This window comes from Diabrotica undecimpunctata, chromosome 4, assembly GCF_040954645.1.
Source record: "Diabrotica undecimpunctata isolate CICGRU chromosome 4, icDiaUnde3, whole genome shotgun sequence".
Taxonomy (NCBI): domain Eukaryota; kingdom Metazoa; phylum Arthropoda; class Insecta; order Coleoptera; family Chrysomelidae; genus Diabrotica; species Diabrotica undecimpunctata.
Window position 1 is genome coordinate 117,457,179 of NC_092806.1, and position 23,182 is coordinate 117,480,360.

General features: G+C 33.7%; 2 protein-coding genes across 2 annotated transcripts in view; both read right to left on the bottom strand.

Moving 5' to 3' along the window:
* Positions 1-953: 953 nt before the first annotated feature.
* The window catches only part of LOC140439899 (breast carcinoma-amplified sequence 3 homolog), a 66,615-nt gene continuing 44,386 nt past the window's right edge, over positions 954-23,182 (bottom strand). The window contains exon 10 of the mRNA XM_072530073.1: positions 954-22,729. Within this exon, the coding sequence (XP_072386174.1) occupies positions 21,480-22,729 (1,250 nt within the window). The 3' untranslated portion in view covers positions 954-21,479. The remainder of the gene's footprint in view (positions 22,730-23,182) is intronic.
* LOC140438920 (uncharacterized) lies at positions 6,403-6,732 on the bottom strand. The gene has a single exon (XM_072528554.1). It carries the CDS (start codon positions 6,730-6,732, stop codon positions 6,403-6,405), a length of 330 nt encoding a protein of 109 aa, XP_072384655.1.

The following is a 23,182-nucleotide window of genomic DNA, read 5'->3' on the forward strand; positions in this document are numbered from 1 at the left end:
ACTCGGACCAGTTATTTAAAAAGGCACTTTAGAGACAACCATATGGAATAAAAATCAACGGGGAACTACTTAATGTGATTAGATATGCAGACGATACAGTAATTCTGTCAGATAATATTGAAGGTTACCAAATTCTGCTTGATCGTATTCACGAGGTAGGAGAGGAAATGGGCATTAAAATAAACTCAAACAAAACCAAATTTTTAGTGTTTAGTCGTGACTCACATCCCGATGCAAAGCTTCAATTAAACGGAGTCCAAGTTGAGAAAGTTCACAAAATGACATATTTGGGAACTGTGATAACGGACCAACTAGATCCAGACATAGAAATAAAACGTAGAATAGCAATGACTAAAACTACTTTTATGAAAATGAAGTCATTTATTTGCAATAATCATCTCAGTTTAGAACTAAGAAAAAGAAGTGTGGACGCTAAAAGTATCCATCATAAACAAAATTGAAGCATTGGAAATGTGGGTTCATACAGGAATGCTGAAGATTCCTTGGACAGCAAGGAAAACTAATGAAGAAGTACTAAGGAGCGTCAATAAAGATAGAGAACTGCTAAAGACTGTTAAAACATCGAAAAATGTCCTATCTGAGTTCGGGGAGTGATTAAGGGGAAGTCGATATAAAATATTACAACTGATCCTTAAAGGCAAAATAGAGGGCCGTAGAGGTGTAGGAAGAAAACAAGTTTCTTTGTTAAAAAACATTCGTGAATGGACATAGATATCAAATGCAGGACAATGTTTTCCATATTGCAGAAGATCGAGAAGCCTTCGCAATGGTGATCGCCAACGTCGGATAATTCTGATATGGCACGCGAAGAAGAAGCTAAGTATACCAAATTTTATTAAAGTGAAATCATTTATAATAGGTGGTCAGGTTTCGATGTTACTTCGTACAGAAATACCTAAATAAATAATAAAAAGTAATTTTTTGTAAAATCCTTTTATTTCATGAGTCTATTTAGCAAGTACGTAAATTTTATAAATTTTTTATTTTTTTCTGCCATCGCCTACTAATAATCTATTACCAGATCTACTAGTGTCATATACACAAATGGTATATGTTTTATTATAGAACTTACTGTTAATTCCAGCTAAATTAATCCATAAAATATATTAAAATATTATTAACTAAACTAATAACAAATTATTCAATATTATTTTATTTTTTCTTCTTTATTAGCATTTATAATTTTTATTAGCATTTCTGTAATGTTTTACTTAACGTTAAAATAAATTTATGTTTTTTAATTAAAAGTATTGTTTGTTTTTTAATTAAAACTAAAAAGCGAAATAACTATGAAATATAATTTTCCCCAGGTACTTCACTTCCCCAGGTTATGGATGTACTAACAGAGAAAGTAAGGGAGGAAGCTCCTTGTTCAATGCTCTTTGCTGATGATATCGTGTTAGTAGAGGAGAGCAAACAAATTTTGGAAAGGTTAGTGTATTGGAGAAGAACTATTGAAGAGGAAGAACTTAGGATTAGCAGGTTGAAAACGGAGTATATGTCGGTGGGAGGAAGAGGAATGGTTGGTGACATAGAATTGCTTGGAGAAAAACTAGGATGAGTAGGAGAATTTAAATACCTTGGCTCCTACATAACGGAAAATGGGACACTAGATCGTGAAATTGCCCACAGGATACGGGCTGGTTGGTTTAACTGGATGCGAATGAGCAGGGTACTTTGTGATCGAAAAATCGGGGAAAGGCGGAAAGAAAAATATACAAGATGTCGTTAGACCTGCGTTGATGTACGGCGGTGAAGTGTGGCCTAAGCTTCAGGAAAAGAAAATGGAGGTAGCTAAAATGAAAATGTTACAGTGGATGTTGGGTAAGACTAGAAGGGACAGGATCAGAAACGACTTGATTAGGGAAAGAGCCGGGGTGACTACAGTCTCAAAAAATAATTAATAACAAAGTCTGCAATAGTTTGTCATGTCAGATGTAGTGATGAAAACTATGGGACGAAGAATAGAGTTGTTAGAAGTTGATGGAAGAAGAGGTAGAAGAAAACCGAGGAGGAGATGAAAGGACTGTGTATGGTAGAGGACTTAGAGAGAAAGGTTTAGGTAAAGACACGATGGACAGAAATAAGTGGCGACGAAGAGTAAGGAACAGCGACACCTGAAAAGGGAAGAGCTGAGGAACAGAGAATGCTCAATCGCAGAATCTCTAAATATTAGTTAGAATGGAACCCAAAAGGAAGGAAAAGGGGAAGACCTCGAATGAGCTCGAGAGAGGGCTCAACAAAGAGACAAAAGAGAGACGTAAGATTATAATATTACTCTTCGAGTACTAGGCTTCCATACCGACTAATATAACTGAAGAACTTCTTGAGTAGTCTTTAACATTGCCTTTAATTTTAATTCCTGCTAGGAAGCCAGATGTACGTCTCGATGCTAGTAGTTATACAAAATCTAGGAAAAAACTGAAAAACTACTTAAAATAAATGAAAAGTAGGTAGCCTAAAAATACCAGTGGCGGCAAAGAAGTTTACAAAGCGGCAAAGAAGTTTACAAAAAGTAAAACTGTCGATATAAATATACAATCACATTCCAGGCAACAAAACAAAATAACGCGTTTAATTTGTATTTTGAGACCGTCGAAATGTCAAAATAAAAGTATTTTCAATTAAAATTGTGGCTATTTCCCATTAAAGATAGTAGATAATATAAACAAAAATCTTCAAACTAAATTCTTAAACAAAATCTTAACTACAATATTAACTAACCAATAAATTTCAGCTAACCAAGTCTTTAGCAACCTTTAGAATCTCAGTTTTTCTTAATTTAATTTTTAAATTTTTTTTTTATTTTGATAATAGTTGGAATTAACACTACTTCCATATTTTCAATAATGCTTACAATAAATTACGAAACCAATCTCATAAACTTTAATTAAAGCAGTTAATTTTGAATTCTATAAACAAAAATTACCACTATAAATTATGGACTGTTGTACAATCAGTAAGGTATTATTTGACCTCTTCCCTCCATCAAAAGAACTTTGATGGATCACTTTTCTCTCTCAATGAAACCGTTTTTACTAATTGCACAATCCGAATTTAAACCAAAGTTTACAGATGAATAATGTGTAGTAGGGAAGTATAAAGTAGAGAATTACTTGAATTGATCAATTATGTAAATATGTATTTATAACCATGTAAAACACAAAAAAAATTGTGCATTTATAGAGAAAAACAGCATATTTTTGATAAAAACCTCTATTTGTTGTATAGCAAAGAATAGCAAATCTGTCTTTATATATTTTAAACCATTCAGGTAAATTAGGTAAATCCCAACATTAAACAACAAGTAAAGGAATCCTTAAGAAGAAACATTGGAAACTTGAGTGAACCCGCACAAGACGCAGTTGCTAAATGGGAAGAAATAAAAAGAGCTGTTGAAATGACAAACAAGACACTTCTGTTACAGGAGCGCGTAAAGAAGAAAAAATGGATGACGGATGAAATCCTTGATATGATGGAAGAAAGAAGACAACACAAATGCAAAAACCAAGTGAAGTATCAAGAAACAAGTCACAATATAAAAACAAAGATAAAGGAAGCGGAGGAACGCTAGCTGAAGGAGAAATGCGATGAAATCGAAGAGTGCGACAGAAGATATGACTACCACATGCACAAAAAGATCAAAGAATTAACAACTAAAAAGAAAACCAATAATCCCCACCCGACACTAATAGACGCAGACGGTAACCTTATATCAGACACCTTGAAGCTCATTGACACATAGAAAGATTACGTAGAACGACTTTTTAACGATAAACGCAGAGCGACAGTGGACCAAGATGACGACATGACTGGACCCGAAATACTAAGGTCTGAAGTGGAAAAAGCCATTTCACCGCTAAAAAACGACAAAACACCAGGTCCCGACAACATACAGGGCGAGATCATAAAACTCCTATGCGAAACGGATGACCACTTCCTCGATTTTCTGACAGGCCTTTTTAACACCTTTTACGACAAAGGGGAGATTCCGGAGGAATGGCTTCGATCGACCTTTGTAGATATACCTAAATCACCAAATGCAAAACACTGTGATCAACACCGCTTAATAAGCTTGATAAATCACATTACCAAAGTTTTCACCAAAATCATACACAATAGAATATATAACAAATGCGAAGCAAATATATCGAAGTCACAGTTCGGATTCCGAAGCGCATTGGGCACAAGAGAGGCGATCTTCAGTCTGCAAGTTTTAATTCAAAGATGCAGAGACATGCACAAGGTCGTCCACTTGTGCTTCATCGACTTCTCCAAGGCGTTTGACAAGGTCAAACATGATAAACTCATGGAAATGCTCAGGAAGATGCATATTGATGGCAAGGATCTGCGCATAATAACCAGTCTCTATTGGAACCAAAGTGCTGAGATAAAGATGGGCAACTTACACAGTGGGAAGATAGATATTAAAAAGGGTGTACGACAGGGATGCGTCCTCTCGCCGCTCCTGTTCAATATATACTCTGAACAAATCTTCAGAGAAGCACTGGGAGAAGTTTCGGAGGTTATCAAAGTAAACGGAGAGGTAATCAATAATATTAGATATGCTGACGACACAGTTATTATCGCAAATGACTGCAACGAGCTTCAAAGACTCATGCAAAGCATACACACAGCAAGTCAAGAATATGGTTTAGAACTCAATACAACCAAAACTAAATGCATGCTCATCAGCAGAACACAATAACCTCCGATGCAATTGACATTAAACAACCGAAAAACAGAACAAGTGGAGACACACACATACCTTGGAAGCACAGTCAACACAAAATTTGACCAGTCAACAGAAATAAGATCACGAATTGAAAAAGCGCGAAACGTGTTCAACAATATGAAAACGTGGTTCACAAGCAAAATCTCAATGGAACTAAAATTAAGACTGGTCAAGTGTTATGTCTTCCCGGTCTTGTTCTATGGAGCAGAGGCATGGACCACAACGGAAGCCACCCTGAAGAAACTAGAATCCTTTGAGCTGTGGATATATCGCCGTATTCTTCGGATATCCTGGACAGACCACATGACTAACGTGAAAGTAATGCAGAGAATAGGCAAAAGCAAAGAAATAATCTTCACCGTAAAGAAACGGAAGCTTGAGTACTTCGGACATGTCATGAGGCATAGTAAGTACCGGCTGCTACAGTTAATAGTCCAAGGAAGAATCGACAGTAGGAGGGGACCGGGAAGAAGACGACACTCATGGATGCATAACCTGCAACAATGGTTCGGACTAACATCGACCGAATTGTTCAGAGGTGCCGTAAATAAAGTCAAAATAGCCTTGTTAATAGCCAACGTCCGAAACGGATAGGGCAAAGGAAGAAGAAGGTAAATTATGAGTTTAAATGAACATGTCTGGTCAATAAATACTTTTGATTTTTATTTACTCTACTAGTTACTAAATCAAAATATTGAAAAAAATTTCTTCAAAATATATTATATCCCATATAGAAGGCTTCTTTTATTTTTATGCTCAAAATGTAGGTCCATTGATATTTATATCAAAGTTACGCAAAGTTGCGTTAGGACAAAGTTATAAAAGATATTTCGCTTGAACTTCGTATTCGTTACGCTTGTTTCCATGTCACAACGTTTGGAGAATAAATACTTTCGCTTGTTTACACATATTTCAACCAGTACAATAAACACTGAATCGCTAAAAATCATTCGCTTCGACGGTAAACTTTGTTCAATATTCGTTTCATATTTCGATAATTCTGAATCGTGAACTACTTATATTACGCCTATCCGTTTTTAACGGAAGAGTACGCAGCTATGATTCTTTCTTAGAATTTTGTAAAGTGAGTCCAATAAAATCAGCATGTTAATCCTCCTCCTCATTTCTTGAGCCCTTGTCAGGGTGTGGTAACACTAGAAATATTGTATACTCGATTGGCTGCGATGCTTTACCATATGGACTGCTTCATGTAGGTATTTTCCCACCAGAGTTTTCATTTGGCCTGCCCATCTTGTTGGAGATCTTCCTCTTGATCTTTATCCTTCTACCTTGCATTCTACTACTAATAGTTCCCCAATACTTTCCGTTCTTCTGGCTATATAACCAAAGTATTTTAGGAATACTCGATTCACTTTTTATAATAGACTGTCTTGTATCTCAAGCTTTTCCAGAATTGACAGGTTAATTCTTTGTTCTGTCCAAGACACGCGTAGAATTCTTCTGTAGACCTACATTGAGAAAACTTCGATCTTACCTGTATTGATTTTTTTGTGAGTTCATATTTCAGCCGAGTATAATAACAATGAGAAAAATAGGGACATTGACCAACCTGATCTTAGTCTTCCTTGTTTTTGTTCGATCTTTCCATATTTTAATTAATTTAGCTGTTGCGGTTCGAGTCACTCCTAGTCTACGCTTGATTTCTGAGGAGCTATCGTCATTGTTGGGGAGCTATCACTTAAGTATACAAATCTGTCTATTGCTTCGAAATTCGGCACTTGCCATATATGAGCGGTGTAGATTATTATTTGCCCTATCACCACCATTATTTTTGTTTTTCCAATGTTGACCTCAAGTCTGAATTCTTTGGTTATCCGGCTTAGCCATTCGATCATGGTAGTCATTTCGACTTCGTTTGCTAATATTATAAGTGTGTCATCTGAGTTTCGTAGGTTACTGATTTTTCTGCCTCCTACAGTGATTCCTCCATCCCATTCATCTAGAACTTTCCTCATTATGTATTAAGAACATACGTTGTATAATAATGGGGATAGTATGTACGCCTGTCGAGTTCCTGTTTTGTTTTGAATGCATTTGTATATTATGTATACTGTAACTTTGGTTGCATTTTTATCTTACGGATTTATTATTAGGTTAACTAGGTATTTAGGCAATATCCAATTATACTCCAGTGGGATCCCATTACTGAATCGAAACCTTTGTGTAATCCACAAAATAGAGCAGCATTGGTATGTTGTCTTCTCTCGCTTTTTCTATTATCTGTCTGGTGTTCAATATCGAAAGGAACGCTCAAACATACAAATAAAATAGCTTGTGACAAGTTTTATTTTAGTGAAACCACTAACTGTTCGGATAAACGAGTATGAAAAAACAAGTTCAGTGAAATCAAAAGATGCATGAAAATTTTGAAAGAACTCGTCGAAAGGGGAGGGGTAACAACCTCGTAAGAAAACCAGGGTTCAGCTGGATCCGGCTGATAGCGCCCTGTAACGGCCCCTGTCTAGGTTATAGACGAAGAATGGCCAATGGTCTTGAAGTCTGAAGACACAGGCGTATCTCATCTGATGGATAAAACAGAATAACCAAAAATTGGAAACTTGCCTCTCTAGCTTAGTAAAACAGCCAGTATAGGGAAGAAAATCGTGACAGAAAAATCACCTGATCCTCTGGCAATGGGGGTTGCATCGGACAGATCGAATGGAAATGGACACTACCAAATAAAAAAGACTATGATTTTTAAAACTTGTAATGTGAGAAGTTTAACCAGAAAATATAAGGAAGTAACACAAGAACTGAAAGAACACAATAAACATATTATCACACTTAAACTAAAGGAACCTAAAAAGAAGGACAGAGTAATTGACGAACGAAATGATTACATCCATATATATATATATATATATATATATATATATATATATATATATATATATATATATATATATAGCGGAGTTCCCAAAGATATGAGAGCAAAAGCAAGAGTTTCTATTTTGGTGAAGAAACAACATCATCAACAACATCAAATTAACGAGCGAATAGTCCAACTAGAAATAAAATTAAAAGGATATGACTTGGTAATAATTGGAGCTTATGCGCCTGGTAACGACTATTCTGACGCAGAAAAAAATAATTTATTTAACGAATTGTCAAACAATATGTACGTTTGCCATCAGCAGACATTGAAAATCGCTAACGGATGGTTTCAGCACAAAAACATATACAACACGTAATCTTAAGTCCATTATTGACAACACTATTATTAGACAAGAAGCAAAATTTAAATTATTAGATGTTATAGTAAAAAGTGGTATCGAATGTGAGTCAGAACTTTTTTCTAGAAGCTAAAATATTTTTTAATTTGGGAAGTTTGAATGATGATTTCGCCAGCTAATACTTGCCAATAAACTGCAAAACCTCTCGACAGAAAGTTTAGTTGACGAACTCTATAAAAACTTAAAGAGACAAATACCTGATCCGGCTAACGAAGCATTGGGAGAACGAAACCGGGATTGCAAAAAGAAAAACCTGGGATGGAATGATCGTATCAAAAGACTTGTCAACGAAGAGAAACAACTGTACGAAAAATCGCTCACGGCAAATGCTCCAGATGACCGGAAAGAATATCTTAGGGCCAGCAGAGAAATAAAAAAGTAACAAACAAAGCAAAAAATGATATGTGGGAGAGAGATATTCTGAGATAATTAAATGTAAGCGAAAGACTCAAGCCAGTAAAGTATGGAAACAATTAAAAGACCTTAGAACAGACAATAAGGAAAATGGAAGTATTTCGTTATTTGGAGCCGATAAGTGGAAGGAATGTTACAAGTCTCTGATGACAAACGACAAAGAAACATTTTTGGCAGACAACATACCAATTTTAATTGAAGATTTCACAAAAGATGAAGATATATCCCCTACAGAAGTTAAAAAGCTGCCCAACCAATGAAAAACCTATATTATAGAGTTAATTAATGCAGCTCCTGGAGAAGTATTTGAAATACCAGCAACTAAATTTACGCAATGTCTAAAAAGAGAAAATGTCCCAAATGAATGGAAGCAAGCATTTATTGCATCAATATACAAAAAGGCAGCACGGCGAAGTGTAAAAATTACTGAGGTATCAGTATACTGACGTCTACATCGAAGAATTATTAAAACTCGAATAGAAAATAATATAACAGAAAGCGAAGAGCAAAGTGGTTTTAGAACTGGGCGTTCAGGCATTGATAATATATTTGTTTTAAGACAGCTTATTAAAAAACAATCCAAAAAGAACAGACCCGCCCACCTAACTTTGGTAGACCTTCAAAAGGCTTATGATAGTATACCACTCCCGCGACTGCGGCCAGCATTGCAAAAAGAGGGCATGAAACACACAATTAAAATAGCTGTGCAAAATCTATACCTTGAGGCGATGAGTAATATAAAGATGGGTCTCAAGACGGGAAAAGTCTCAAAAGCATTAGGATAAGGGTGTTATACTGTTCCTACTCTGTTGTGTGGGATGGGATGGGAATACCAATAGGAGACACAACACTGTATACTCTTTTATTTGTTGACGATCAGATTATCACAACAGCTGATCTGGAGGCTGCATCTTATATGATGCAGAAATTACAAGAACAACTGGCTGAAATATGGTCTCGAAATTAATTTAGGGAAAGTAGAACATAAAACACATAAAAAAAACATATAACAGAGTATCGGTGATACTGAAGAACTCAGGCTTGAGAATGGTGTGGTTAAAAATTGTGAAAATTTTAAACATGTAGGTGTCACATTCTCTAATACAGAAACCTCATACGTAGACATGAATAATGAAATAGCTCAAGGTACGGGAGCTAGAAGGCAATTGAACTCCGTATTATGTAATGATAAAGATACAAGAGAAACTAAACGCCTGATTTATAAAACAGTAATAACAAGTGTAGCTACATATGGATTTGAAGTCTGGAGTCTAAGAGACACAGAGAAAAATGAGAGGCTATGGAGATGGATTAAAGGAGAAGTTGAAGGATCCCCAAACTCGAACATATAAGAAATGAAGAGATCAGACAGAGGATGTAAGTAGAAGACAACATTCTCGATACCATTAATAAGAAGCAGTTTATTTGGTATGGACATCTCATGAGAATGAAAGGGAGTAGGAGAGAACTTTGAATGTAGAGGTCCAAGAGGCAATTGCAGCCAGAGAATCAGGTCAAAATGACTGGATTGACAGAAATCCCCGGTGCAAAGAAAGGGAGAAACGATTTGAGCTGTAACAGATTTGCTGTATTTATGTAAATATTCTATGACATTTATGATCTCCCATTGACAATATAAAAGTTTTTTGTAAACGTATTACATTGTTCAAACTTTTATTAAGAAATGCATAAATAAAGTGTATCTAGTATTCCATAGAGGTGGTTAAAATCCTAAACCGCGTGATTTTTAATGCACAGACGACTCTAATTAGTTTTTTTTTTCGATGGCTCTGTCGTATTTTATCGAGTTACTGCAATCACGATCTGTTATTATTTTAAGGAATAGACAAATAACCTCAACTGTTTTTCTAATACAAATGCACAATATTATACAAGTACAAGTGTTGCTTGAAAACAATGCAGTTTCTTAGCTGAATGTCCTGAATTCACTTTTACCTGTTGCTGGTGCACAAAAATAAAATTAATACAATATTAAATACAAGCGGCACACCTGGTATTTTGATTTACATATAGAAAGATAAATAAATAAACTAAAGCTTTTAATCCATGTAGAAGAAAATATATCTCTCATTATTCTAAGCAGATTTTGATACAAAGTTGAAATATACAAGGTACATTTATTTAAGAAAATTTGATCGTTATATAAAATACTGCGAATTCCTGCATCATTCTCTTACTAAAATCACAAGTTGCTACAAAAAATACTGTTAAAGTACCCAACATACGTTTGCAGACATTTTTGTTCCTCGTCAATATGTAATTTACTATTTAAATTTATTTTTTAGTCCACATTTTTCTCATATATTTATTTAAAAACAAAGCTAAAAAAACTATCGCCTTTTTAATGCTATCGAGTATTGGAGTTACACGGATCGTTTGTCGTATCAGTACATCCACTTGTTCCCTTTTTCAGATTTCTCGCTTAGTTCTAGTTTCATATTCTTAGTGTTGATGGAATTTTCCATTAATTTTTTTTCTGCGTATTACTTTTACTAATATGTTGCCTCTATTTCTGTATCCAACTTCATAGGCAATTTTGAGACGATCAAACTGTATTTAATTGTGCTCAATTAATCAATAACCTTATTTTCGCTTTATAGTCAAAAAGTGATTTTTGATACGTACGTCTTTATACATACATTCTTTCTTAAAAGAGCAACAGAGCCAAAATTCACACAAATTCATCTATTCATTATTATAGATTATCAATTTAGAACTGCATTGAGATCAGATTTTTTTGGAATAAATATTTACCTAGGCTTTAGAATAGATAGATCCATCAAAGTAGAAAATCTACAAATTCACTAAGATGACTGTCAGTTAAGCTGAAAAAAAATAGACACTAACTGTATCACTAACAGCTAAAATCGTCGTCAAGAAGAGAATACGAAGAAACGATAGAGAGGACTCCAATATTCAGTAGCGTAGATTTTTAATTAATTAATATCAATTTTACACTTACTTTGTAACCACAAATAAATAAATAAACTGATATAAATTTTTTGTCTTTTTAATAGTTTGTATATGGATAAAGGCTAAATTTTCAAACTGTTTTTAAATATACATGATGTTCCAATAAAATACTTTGCGGATCTGAGTTGCGACACCCTTTATATTATTGTTTTCTTAGCCATTACATAAAATTTCAAATATATTTTATGTTTTATAGTATATTTAATTTTATGTACTTTTATTTTTTTAAATATTCGTGATTTGTTTTAAAAACTTTAGACACAGAGAGACAATATTGATAATTCGCCTGTTTACAGACAATCTCTTGAAGTTCTTAGGCATACAAGGAGTGGGAAATCAAATGAAAAACAATAAAGCAGCTGGTGACGATCAAATCGTTACTGAGGTAGTTAAAGCAGAAGGAAAGATAATATTAAAAACATTGGCACAATTATATAACTCACGACTTTCAAAAGCAGTTACACCGTCTCAGTGGCATAAAGCCGTTATAGTAGTCATGTACAAAAAGGGAGATATAACCGAGCTGAATAACTATAGACCTATTATATCAGCCTTGTGAGCAATCAGAATTTAGAGCTGGATACGGAACAAACCAATATAATCGATACTTGTCTTTGTCAACTTTGAAAAGGCATTTGAAATGGTCAACCAAAGTAAAATGCTGCATGCTCTAGCACAATGTAGAATAGAATAGACCGCCGATACAATTATATCTATGAGCATGCTACAGCTTGTTTAAGACTTAATGAGGATACTGGTAGTGAGAGACGTTCGGCAAGATGGCCTGTCTCCTAAATTATTTACAACTTTGCTAGAATACACCGATGAAACAATAGATTGGAACGAGAAAGACATCATTGTAGATGGAAATTTTTTAAATCATCTTAAGTTTGCAGATGACATTGTTTTTATTGCGGACAGCTTTGAACAAGCGCAAATAGAGTGGGTATTAAAATAATTTTTTCAAAAAAAATTATGACCAATTTAGTCAACAGCAAAAATATTTCAGTTGAAGACAAGGACATAGAGCCAGTTCTCTCCTACAAGTAATTGGACCATGAGATCAGAATAAGTCGAGACAATCGAGCTGAAGAGAAGCTACTTAGCTTAGGCTGCGTTTGGAAAGATGAAGGATATTTTTAGGTCAAAGATTCCACTGTGTTAGCGGTTTCTCTACGTGATAGAATACCAAATGGTACTATACGCAAAAGGTTAGGAGAAGCAGACGTTATTGAAAGAATAACAATACTAAAATGGAACTGGGCAGGTCATATAGCAAGAGCAGTTGATGATCGGTGGACGAAAATATTTTTGGAATGAAGACCCCTAATACAAGCTAACAGAAACAGAGGTCGACCCCCGTCGGGATGGACCGATGATATAAAACGAGAGATTACAAATTGGATTCAGATGGCGCAAAATCTGACTACGTGGAATGGATATAGGATAAGCATGCGAGAGTTCTATACTCAATTGTCGTCGTTGGAGGCCAGATGATAATGACATATTAACTGTTTATGCGTACAGTTATGCGATATCAATCCAAATTTTATATGGTTTGTCAGATTTTTTTAAATTTATTATTTTTTAATATTAAAAAAAATAATCTAAAAATACTATACTATAATGGCTGACTCTTAAAAATACCAAATTTGTTTATAATTTTAAGTAGTATCTAAAAATACAATGCCTTACAACTAGCAAAATAAAAACATAACTTTAATACAGCACAATTTATCGAGACACTCTGTAGGTGAAAAAATAATTTTAAAATGTAACCTTTATCAACATAGATATTATTAAAGTGACAAACATTTTAAAACTTTTACCGTTTTGCTAATAGACTTCCTTCCCGTTGGTAGTGATTTACTCCGATTTCCTTTAAGGTAATGTATACCGTACAGGACATATTTTTGTCATTACACCTGTTGAAACAATGGCTGCGAACGTATATTTAATATAAAAAAATCTTTGTACAAATAAATTAATATCTTATAAGATAAGTCATGACTTTAAAGCTGATTTTTATTATATACTTTGGATGTAAAATGTCTTCTTTTATAAACAGTATGTATTCTTGAAGTGTATACTGAAGCTTCATAGAAAAACTTATTATATAAATAACAATATTTAATGTGATAATTTAAATAATTAATGACTGGTTTGACAACCGTCTGGTAACTGTAGCGACCACTTAAATATTTGTAAAGTATTGACTTTGTAAATTAATTGTTAGAAGTATGTTTTGATTTTCATATTTACTGATTAATGATGCAATAGAAAGACCCAACGTCGCGCAAATTTATTATTTCCGAATATTACCGAGAATATTGTAATTTTTAACAAAGTGTAGTGTCGTGATCATGATTAATATATGAAGGACATATACGTATGGACCGTAAATGACAACGGATTGTGGAGGAAACGTTTTAATTTTGATTTGTACCACTCACACAAAACGAAATATAATAAGAATAAATAAAACCAACAAATTGAGAAGGCTGCGGCATGCCTTATGTGAAAGGTGAACAACCGGTCCGAAAATCGATGTGGAACAGAGATAATACGAAAGACAAAAAAAAAAACGCGAAAAACAAAAAAAATAAAGACATGAAGAAGATTGTCCCTGAACAGCTGACTGTTGAGCCCAAAAGATGAAGAAAAGATGACACCTTTATATTTTCACCATTATGCGGACAATTTTTACCCAAGAATATTATGACCAAAGAGTTATTTGAAGATTATATAAAATGGGGACTAATAATTAATGTTGCTTAAACCTAGAATAGAAAAGAAATATAAGCATGGAACTGAACAACGGAGATGCAGTATAAACCTGCCAAAATAATTACTTGGGCGCACAAATACACAACAGTGGAAATGTAAGCAAATTTACCTCTACAATAAACGATGATAGAAAGATTATAGGAGCATTAAATTTAGTCATTTGCTAAAAAAATATAAAAAATAAAACAAAGCTTTATATTTATGATTCTCTTGGTAAAAGTTCGCTCATGTGCGGAAGTCAGGTTTAGCAATTCAATCGCCGAACAGCAAACAACTTACTAACAAGAGAATGGGCTTTTTCAGAAGATCAGCAACAATATTCAAACCAGAAAGAATTAGACATTAAGACATCAGATAAATGCTCGAAAGACACAAAAACTCTTGTTGATGATATACGCCAAAAATAAGAGGAAGAAGGCTAGAAATCCATAGATAACCAACTGATTGTGATTCCAAGGTTTTACAGTGTTAGTCTCGTTATAATCACAGTTCTTATATTATATTATATATAAAATATGATACAACCAGTTGTATTTTAAGTATAAAATATTAGCCAGCTGGCAAAGTTAATTATCCACCAGCGAAATCAACAACCGTTTGTGAAACCAGCCATCAACTCATAATTACTTTTTTTTATAACTAGTTGGTAGTTTTTCCATTTTGATTAAAGTACAGGTAGAACAAGGAAAACAGGTACAGGTAAAAATCTTATAATTAAAAATACAACTATTGTCTACAAATATATCTAACATATTTTTTATTATTTCTTTGTATTATTATGTTTTTGGTCTTTTGTATGTGGTTTAAAAGAAGTTGTACGGTTAGTTATCTAAGTAAAAATGTCCTATACTAATATCTAATATAGCCAAATAACTGTCATTAAATTTAAAAAGAGATATCCAGATAATTTTTTCATAAAATTTTGCAAATTTATATAAATAACTGTTTCTAACATGATTGTACAACCATACTAAGCTGAAAACTATCACAAATATTCTGGTACTACAACTCTCAAATGGTTAACATTGGATCTTCTTTCGAATCGACTAGTTTATCGGTCACTCACTCACTCAGGTAAAGTAAATTTAATGATAATTTCAAAAAATATGTTCTTTCTATGTGTTCTAAGTTTTAATACAGCGCATTTCTTTTATATACTCCAGAGTGTTCGTCAACTCTGTTCGTTACTATGCCACATCTACAAATGATCCCAAAGGATGGTTCTGAGGCCTAAAATATTGACAAAATAGAGTACCCCAGAACAAGTTCGTTTCAGTCCTGGAAAGTCTTGATGTATTTGAACCTTACGCAGTACATCGAGGATTAATTTCAGAAATGGTCATTGGAGCTATCTTCATAGACCTATGTGCAGCTTATAATACGGCCAATCATCGCAAATTACTTACCGAGATATACGACATCACTAAAGACTTCCACCTAACGAGCATAATCGGGGATATATAGCAGAACAGAATATACTACGTATTACTCCTAGTAAAGAAAAAGAATCGGTAAAGTGTTTTGGCGCCTTTACTATATTATATTTAGTTCAAGGCAAATGTTCCAACCACTAGAAGATGTATTTATGCGGTTGACCAGTGTTTACAGCCAAGGGGGAACATATGATGAGCCTCTCAGAGGCTCTAGAACAGTTGTCCAGATGTTATGATGCTTACTATCTTAGGGCGACTTCTAAAAAACACAGACTTGTGTGTTTCACATGAAAGTAAGTCTGAGCTACGCAGCTACAAATATTGAGAACATCAGCATTGGTACTTTGTTTTACGGTATCTCTATACACAACAGCTGACAGCACCACCACATGTAAGAAGAAGAGTGGCCGTTGAAATAAAAATATAGAAGCTAACAAGATAGCTAAGTAATCCGATGTATAATTAATTCCATTACTGGTGCACTTCATCTCAAATCAACGCACAGATTCATCCAAAGGACTCACCACTAAATGAAACACTTCAGGATAGACGTAGTACACTGTGAAGAGAGGCGGAGAGACTGTACAGCCTAATGATTCACTCACCTGGACATGAGTTATGGTTGCTGTCAAACTGCAGAAGTACAGTGTCCAGTGGGGCTATGCTGTGTATGGCCGTTGTGAGGGTGGACAGATGTAGACTCCAGATCATAAATTAGTCTGGAGAGATATGTACTGTGCATATAAATACCGAAAAACTGGTGACGGATTCGGATTCAGAATTAAAAATTTTGTGGAGAAAGATTATGAAATCGCAATCTTTTACTTGCGGTTCCGAAAAGATTAAAAAACACATTTACTTGCTAAATATGATTGCTACCACAATTCTAATAACGACATTGATTTTCTACATTATTAGTCTTCTAAACACTAATGCTTTGGTATATTTTTGTCATTTTTCTTCTACAATAATGTTTGTTTATTAATTTTTTACGTTTTTTTTTATCATAGATTTAGATTTTCATTTCGAATTCAATATTAATAGATACGTTTTGCTAATTTTTTCACTTGCTTAGATCTCGATAAACACAAGATAGTTAGTAGGTATGCAACTCTGTGTGACTTAAGTATTAATTCCTATAGGATAAAATAAGACAATTACAGCGTTGTAAGGACTTTCCTTATTATACTTTTTACAACATTAAGGAGGCTGTTACTGGGTTGACAGTAATATACTTTGTTTTCCCTGTCATCTGTTTCATTTTTACAATTTTTTTAATGTTGTCAATTACAATTTTAAAAATCACTAGAAATCGTAGATTTGCTATATTTCTGCAGTTTATGTTGCCTTTAAACAGATAAAATGTATCACTGAGATGAAAACAGATGAAACAAAAAAATTTATTTATTAAAAAATTTCTTGTTTCGTCATATCAATTCTGGAATCAAAATAAAACTTGTGCATCTAACGAGTAAAAATCGATGCTGACAGATATGTCTTCGTCTCTACCGGCTTAATATCTCAAAATGATCTTAAACACTTAGTAAAAGATCTTAATGGGCCCAAAGACAAAGCCGAATTATTGGGATTATATCTCAAATGGTGAAAACCCCTTGACCCATCGTGTAATTTTTTTTACAAAAGGGGTGTAAAGCTAGTTCGCGTCCGTAGTAGAACACTACACGTGCACCCTGGGTAATGCTAAATGAACTGGCGCAATAGGCATCTAGACAATCTAGAATCTCTAGATCTCCTGGCAAGAACACATCACGAATATAAGATATACCTCCAACCAACAATTTAAATGGACCTTCTCAGGACCAAGCGACAAAAGGACTCGGACCAAGCATCCGAATCTGCCATTTAAATATGGAAGGTATTAGTAGAAGTAAATGCGAGAACATTCAAAAGGAACTCATTGAAAATAATATCGACGTGGTCGCAAAGAGCAAGAATTCATGGATATGATTTACTGGGTGCAACTTACCACCCAGCTTATGGAGTGGCAACCTATGTTCGAAACCAAATAGAAAATGCACACATATGTTCTACATATTTCACCGGCAACATATAAACCACCGGCAGTCCTATGGCCTCCGCTTGTTATTCACACCCACCCACATCCCTCAGGTTATGTTGGAGACTTCAACAGTCATCATGAACTCTGGAAGTATAGGCACAATGATCAAAATGACGAGGCTCTGATAAACTGTTTTCCTGTGAAAGAAAATATATGATTTTGCAGCAATGTTGCCGCTTTTTACGATAATTGGAATTGTTGATTTTTTTACTTGTTTTTCCTTTGTTAGAAATAATAAATAAAACATTCAAAGTTTATTCATATTTTAGTCACATTAGTGTTTTTAATATGATCCCAAATTGTAAACCTGCAAGTTAAAAATCTGAAACTGTGGATATATATTATTTTAAAAGTAACTACCTCTAAAAAACAATTTAATAAACAACAAAAATATTAATTTGCTTCGTAGTGAATCAACGTACATTAGTTACTATAAGTTCTTCACCCTTTCTTTCTATATATCACTAAAATAAAAAGGAATATTTTCTTTAGGAAAGGAATATAAGTTTTATCTGTATATCTCTTTTGGTATACTAATTAAAAACTGAAAGCTTCAATATACTCTTCTCTTAATAATTGTGTATGTATGACGTTTAGGAAACCTTATACTCACATGGTGTAATAACCATTTAAAATACAATAGTATTCAGGTTGTCCAGCAGTGCCTAAATACTTAAATAGTAGATGAAATATATATTACAAATATATTAATAGATTACAGTTAAAATAATTTACGTTTACACACTTTTGGGCTTAGTGTTTACTTTGCTAGAAAATGCAATTTTCAAAAATATATTATTTAGTTAATTAGCTACATAATATCCCAGCTACCAAAAATAGACCAATAATTAATTCAAAAAATTGCTATGTCTATACTATATAAGATTCAATCTTATATCTTTAACTATAGTAAAATCGTCACTCAAGATCAAGGTATATGACAAATCAAAGACCTCAATTAGTGAATAAATTGGTATCCTCGATTTGACCAAACCAAACGATCAAACCTCGATTTGAACTTCCAAAGCATCCCATACACACACAGAGAGGGAGAGAGCGAGTGAGAGAGGAAGCAAGCGAGAAAGAACGAGAACAGGTACCCTGTACGCAAGACGAGTTTGCACTATTTTAGAACTGGTCGAAAATAGTGGAAATAGTGTCAATCATCCATTCTCGGAAATTTTGGATTCGATCATTGGCGGTGCGTAAAAAAATATGTTTCTTTGGTGGTCACTATACATTGTAACAATAGAATATTATTCTACTATTCTGTTGTTCTATTCTCTGCTTATAATAATAAAAATAATACTTTGATCTAGTTTATAAAATAAGTTCTCATGAATCATATTGTTACAAATACAATCCTCCGCGCAATTGATCCTACGTATTCGGCAGTAAATAGGACGAAAGGCAATTATCAAGATTCGAAGTTTATTTCTGAGAAAAATTTAAATCTGTTGAGTGTAAAAATAACCGAGTTAGTCTATTTAATAGCGGAATTAATCAATGTCCTGACATTATGTCGAAATGTATTTACACAACAAAATAAAGATACAACAGATGAATCAACAGCTGAATTAGCACCTAAATCAATTATTGCTGCAACTACGGAACGAAGCATATACTTTCATTTTATAAACGTCAATAAAAAAACTGAAAATTCCGCCAAAGGAAGAAATGGAATACAAAGTAAACGTTTAACTTGCTTAGTACGTGCCCAACAAAATGAAGGGATTTGGTGCTTGAGAAATAACGAATTTTAAATATTTTTGATGCTCTGATTTCAAATGTCATTCAAAAAGTCTTCTTTTTTTTATAGTAGTTTTTTTTTACAACCGGTTTATAACTTTAACTTCTCTCGAAAAGATATACACAAAGGCACCTGGCTATCAGACAGACTTAGAGTAAATATGATAGATCATGTTATTGTAGACTCAAGTCACCAATTGAATATAATAAATTTCTGCACCAGGACAGGAGCAAACGCGGATTCTGATCACTACTGGGCCGAAAGAAGGGTAAGTAAGAGCCAGAATTTTGAACATAAAAAAAATAGGTTCTAAACATGAACGATAGAATGTAGAAGGACTGGAGAATGGAAATGCGAATAAAAATAGAGAATATAAGCAAAATATAAACATCAAACTAGAAAATATACTAAAAGATGAAAACATACATGAAGAGTGAGAAGGGTGCAGAAACATCACGAAAGAATCAGCTGCAGAATTACTAGGCATGAAATGTAAACAAAGAAGGACAAGAACGAGTAACTGGTCTGACGAAGAATGTCATATTATAACAGAAAGAAAAAAACAGCATATTTACCGATGCAACAGGGGCACAGAATCCGAAAAGCAGAGAAGGAATATAAATAACTACGTAAAAAAGAAAATAAAATCCACAGCAAAAAGAAGAGAGAAAATATGAACAAACAACTTCAAGAATTACAAGAACTAAGTAAACCAACAGAGACAAGAATATTTTACCAGAAACTGAGCAAAAGCAGAAAAGAATTCAAACAAAAGATGTGAAGACATAAGGAGGGTAATATATGTGTTAAAATCTTCTCTCTTTGAGTAGGTGCATAATGCAAACAGAATAAAGGAATAAATAGTTTATCGCCAACCTTCATTAAAGTCACTCATTATTGTACTCATTTGCAACTGTAAAGTAACACTTTATTGTACTGAAAGAAGAACTTTATCTGCCGCAAATATTAGCCAAGTTAACTGAAATTGAATGTCAGGGGTCGATGGCAGTAATCAATTATTTATTTGAATGAACTTAAATTTTATCTTATCCTAATTATTAAAAATATTGTACAAAAATAACGTAATTACCGATTTAGTAATTATTCAGTATTGATAACTATCGATTAAAAATAGAAAGCAGCCATCATACAAAAGTCATCTGTCACCATTGTCATATGAAATTTTTTATTTTGTCTAAAATTAAAATTTCTTTAGTTAACAACAATTTGAAATTATAATAGTACTGCTCACTACTCTGTTGTAATGCTATTTTTGAGGAAATGGAAAAAGTGACATGTACGCAATCTGAAATACGTAAGAAGTCATTAGAGATAGCTAATCTTCCAGCGAACAACTGTTTTATTTATGACTATATATTTTTTGTATATTAATGCAATAAAAAGATTACATAAAATATTACTATTTGTTAATGTTTTTTATGGTTGGCGATAGAATTTTGTATGCACCACATAACTATTATCTGATGCGTATTAACGGTCACAATACTGTCAAATACGCATAAAAATGCAAAAGACTCGAAGATGACGAAACTTTTTACAATTGACATGGCATATAGAACGTGCACAACACTTAAAATTCACAGTAGGTTATAGTCAGCAGAAGAAACTAAAAACCCGTGGGATTCTATAGGATAAAACGCTGATCATACACCTGCAATTACCTGCCTCTCTCCATTTTCCCAATTTTGTCCATTATAACATTTTAATTTTTCGAAATAATAATTGAAATAATATAAGTAAAATTTGAATAATACCTAAAGCAACTTTTTGAATTAATATACCATTATAGTTTCTTAATAAATATTAAAATGTATATTAATATAAAGGGCCCTTAATAATTGTTTGACAAGCTAAAAACAAACTGTAAAAATAGACTCTTGTTTAGAAAATTACAATTTTCAAAAATTAATATTTTCTAACATAGTATCAACCTAACCATCACTCTTTCAAAGGGTCTACCAAACGACACCAAAAATTTTTAACACCACTCTTATTTTTTCTTCTTTTTCTTCTTCGAACTCTTGGCTATCGTCGGTACTTTGGTCTCTACGAAAATCGTAGTGTTGGAAATCTTTCCCGAATCGTCGCTCTCAGTAGCCTCCGTGGGGGAGCTGCTCAGATCACACTTTTCATCATCAGAACACTTATGGCCTGCCGATAAAAACGAATCTTCAGGTATGGAGAAGACGTCTTTATCTGTATCGGTATCCGCCTTTTCCTCTTCGCTGACGTTTACATCGATGAAGTCTGATATGTTTGGGGAAGCATGAGGCGCCCTCTTGGGCAACTGTATGGTGAATTCTTCTTCAACGAATTCTATCTTGGGCAAATCGTCTACTGTGCAATCGATGATAGTCTTCGGTTTGGGTTTAGTAGCAGCAATGTTGCTCCAGGATTTCTTGGGTGGAGCGGGCAGTGTTATATCAGAAGAACAATTCTCTAGGTTCTTATCCGCGTTGGTATTTTCGTTATTATTATTAACTATCTTAACGCCTAGCTTTGCCTTCGGCTTTCTGTTGCGTTTGGGAGCTACTTTTTCTTCAAAGGCGTTTTCTTCTGATGAATTGTTCTCTGAAACGTGCTCTATACTACTTCTATCGACTTTTAACTTGGACTTTTTCTTATCGCTAAACGCTGTGTTGGGCTCTTCGTTTGCGTCTTCGAAGCTCTCAACCTTGGGAAGGTTTTCTAGAGAGAAAAAATCGTCATTGTCTAAAGTAGGGAAGTCTAAGAGACTTTTATTACTTTGTTCAAAATCTGTGTTTAATTTTTCTATGGACACTAGAGGTTTGACTTTTTCTACTTCTGTAACAATTGGTGTTAGAGGTTTGGTGTCTAAAAGGTTAAAAATAGGTTCTACCTTAACCTTGGTAATAAATTTTTTAGATCTTTTACTTTCACTTTTACTCTTGGCATCTACCGACGTGATTTTGTTCGAACTAGCAATCGGTTTGTCTTCTGATTTATCTGTGGATTTCTTTAATATTTTAACAGCTACTTCCGTTGTGGAATCTAAACTTTTAGTAAGAATATTCTCACCGTATTGCACCTTATCGTGATGCAGTGCAGGTTTAGGTGCGACTACTGGCCTAAATAACGTTTCATCACAATTCTCGTGAATGGCTTCTTCGAAAACTTCTATGTCGGCTTCGTCGTCAGAATGAACGTTCACCACGGTGCCCAAAGGATTCACAACCTTTGCCACTGCTGGCTTCATTTGAACGATTACGCAACGGCCACCTGAACAAAGAGAAAACTAGTGGCAGTTTATTCACATTTTTTACTGGTATTCTTAATCCAATAACTTCACAACGAATATAAAACAGTCACAAATTGTTATCTCAAATAGCTCTGTTTGACATTTTTTATAAAAATCTGAAATCATTATATGATTGCTTCATACAGGACAAAATCAAAACCATAAATGGTGAATATTTTTTAAAATATTAGAAAATGTATCTTATTCAAACTATTTAGCTAATACCATTTTATACAGAGGGACGATTTCATCATTAGTGGCGTAAATGATGTTCTGAAACTCTCCCCATAAACTAAAATTGTAATTCACTGATAATTCAGGAAACCACTTTTAAAAAACAACACCCTGATAATGGTATTGTAACATCAGATTAATTTACATTTTTGCATAACAGTTGTCTTTTTAAATAATGATCTGTTGTATACTTATTTAGT

Bases quoted from the DNA above. Each gene is read 5' to 3' on its own strand.
- LOC140438920 (XM_072528554.1), bottom strand. From the start codon at position 6,732: ATGAGGAAAGTTCTAGATGAATGGGATGGAGGAATCACTGTAGGAGGC.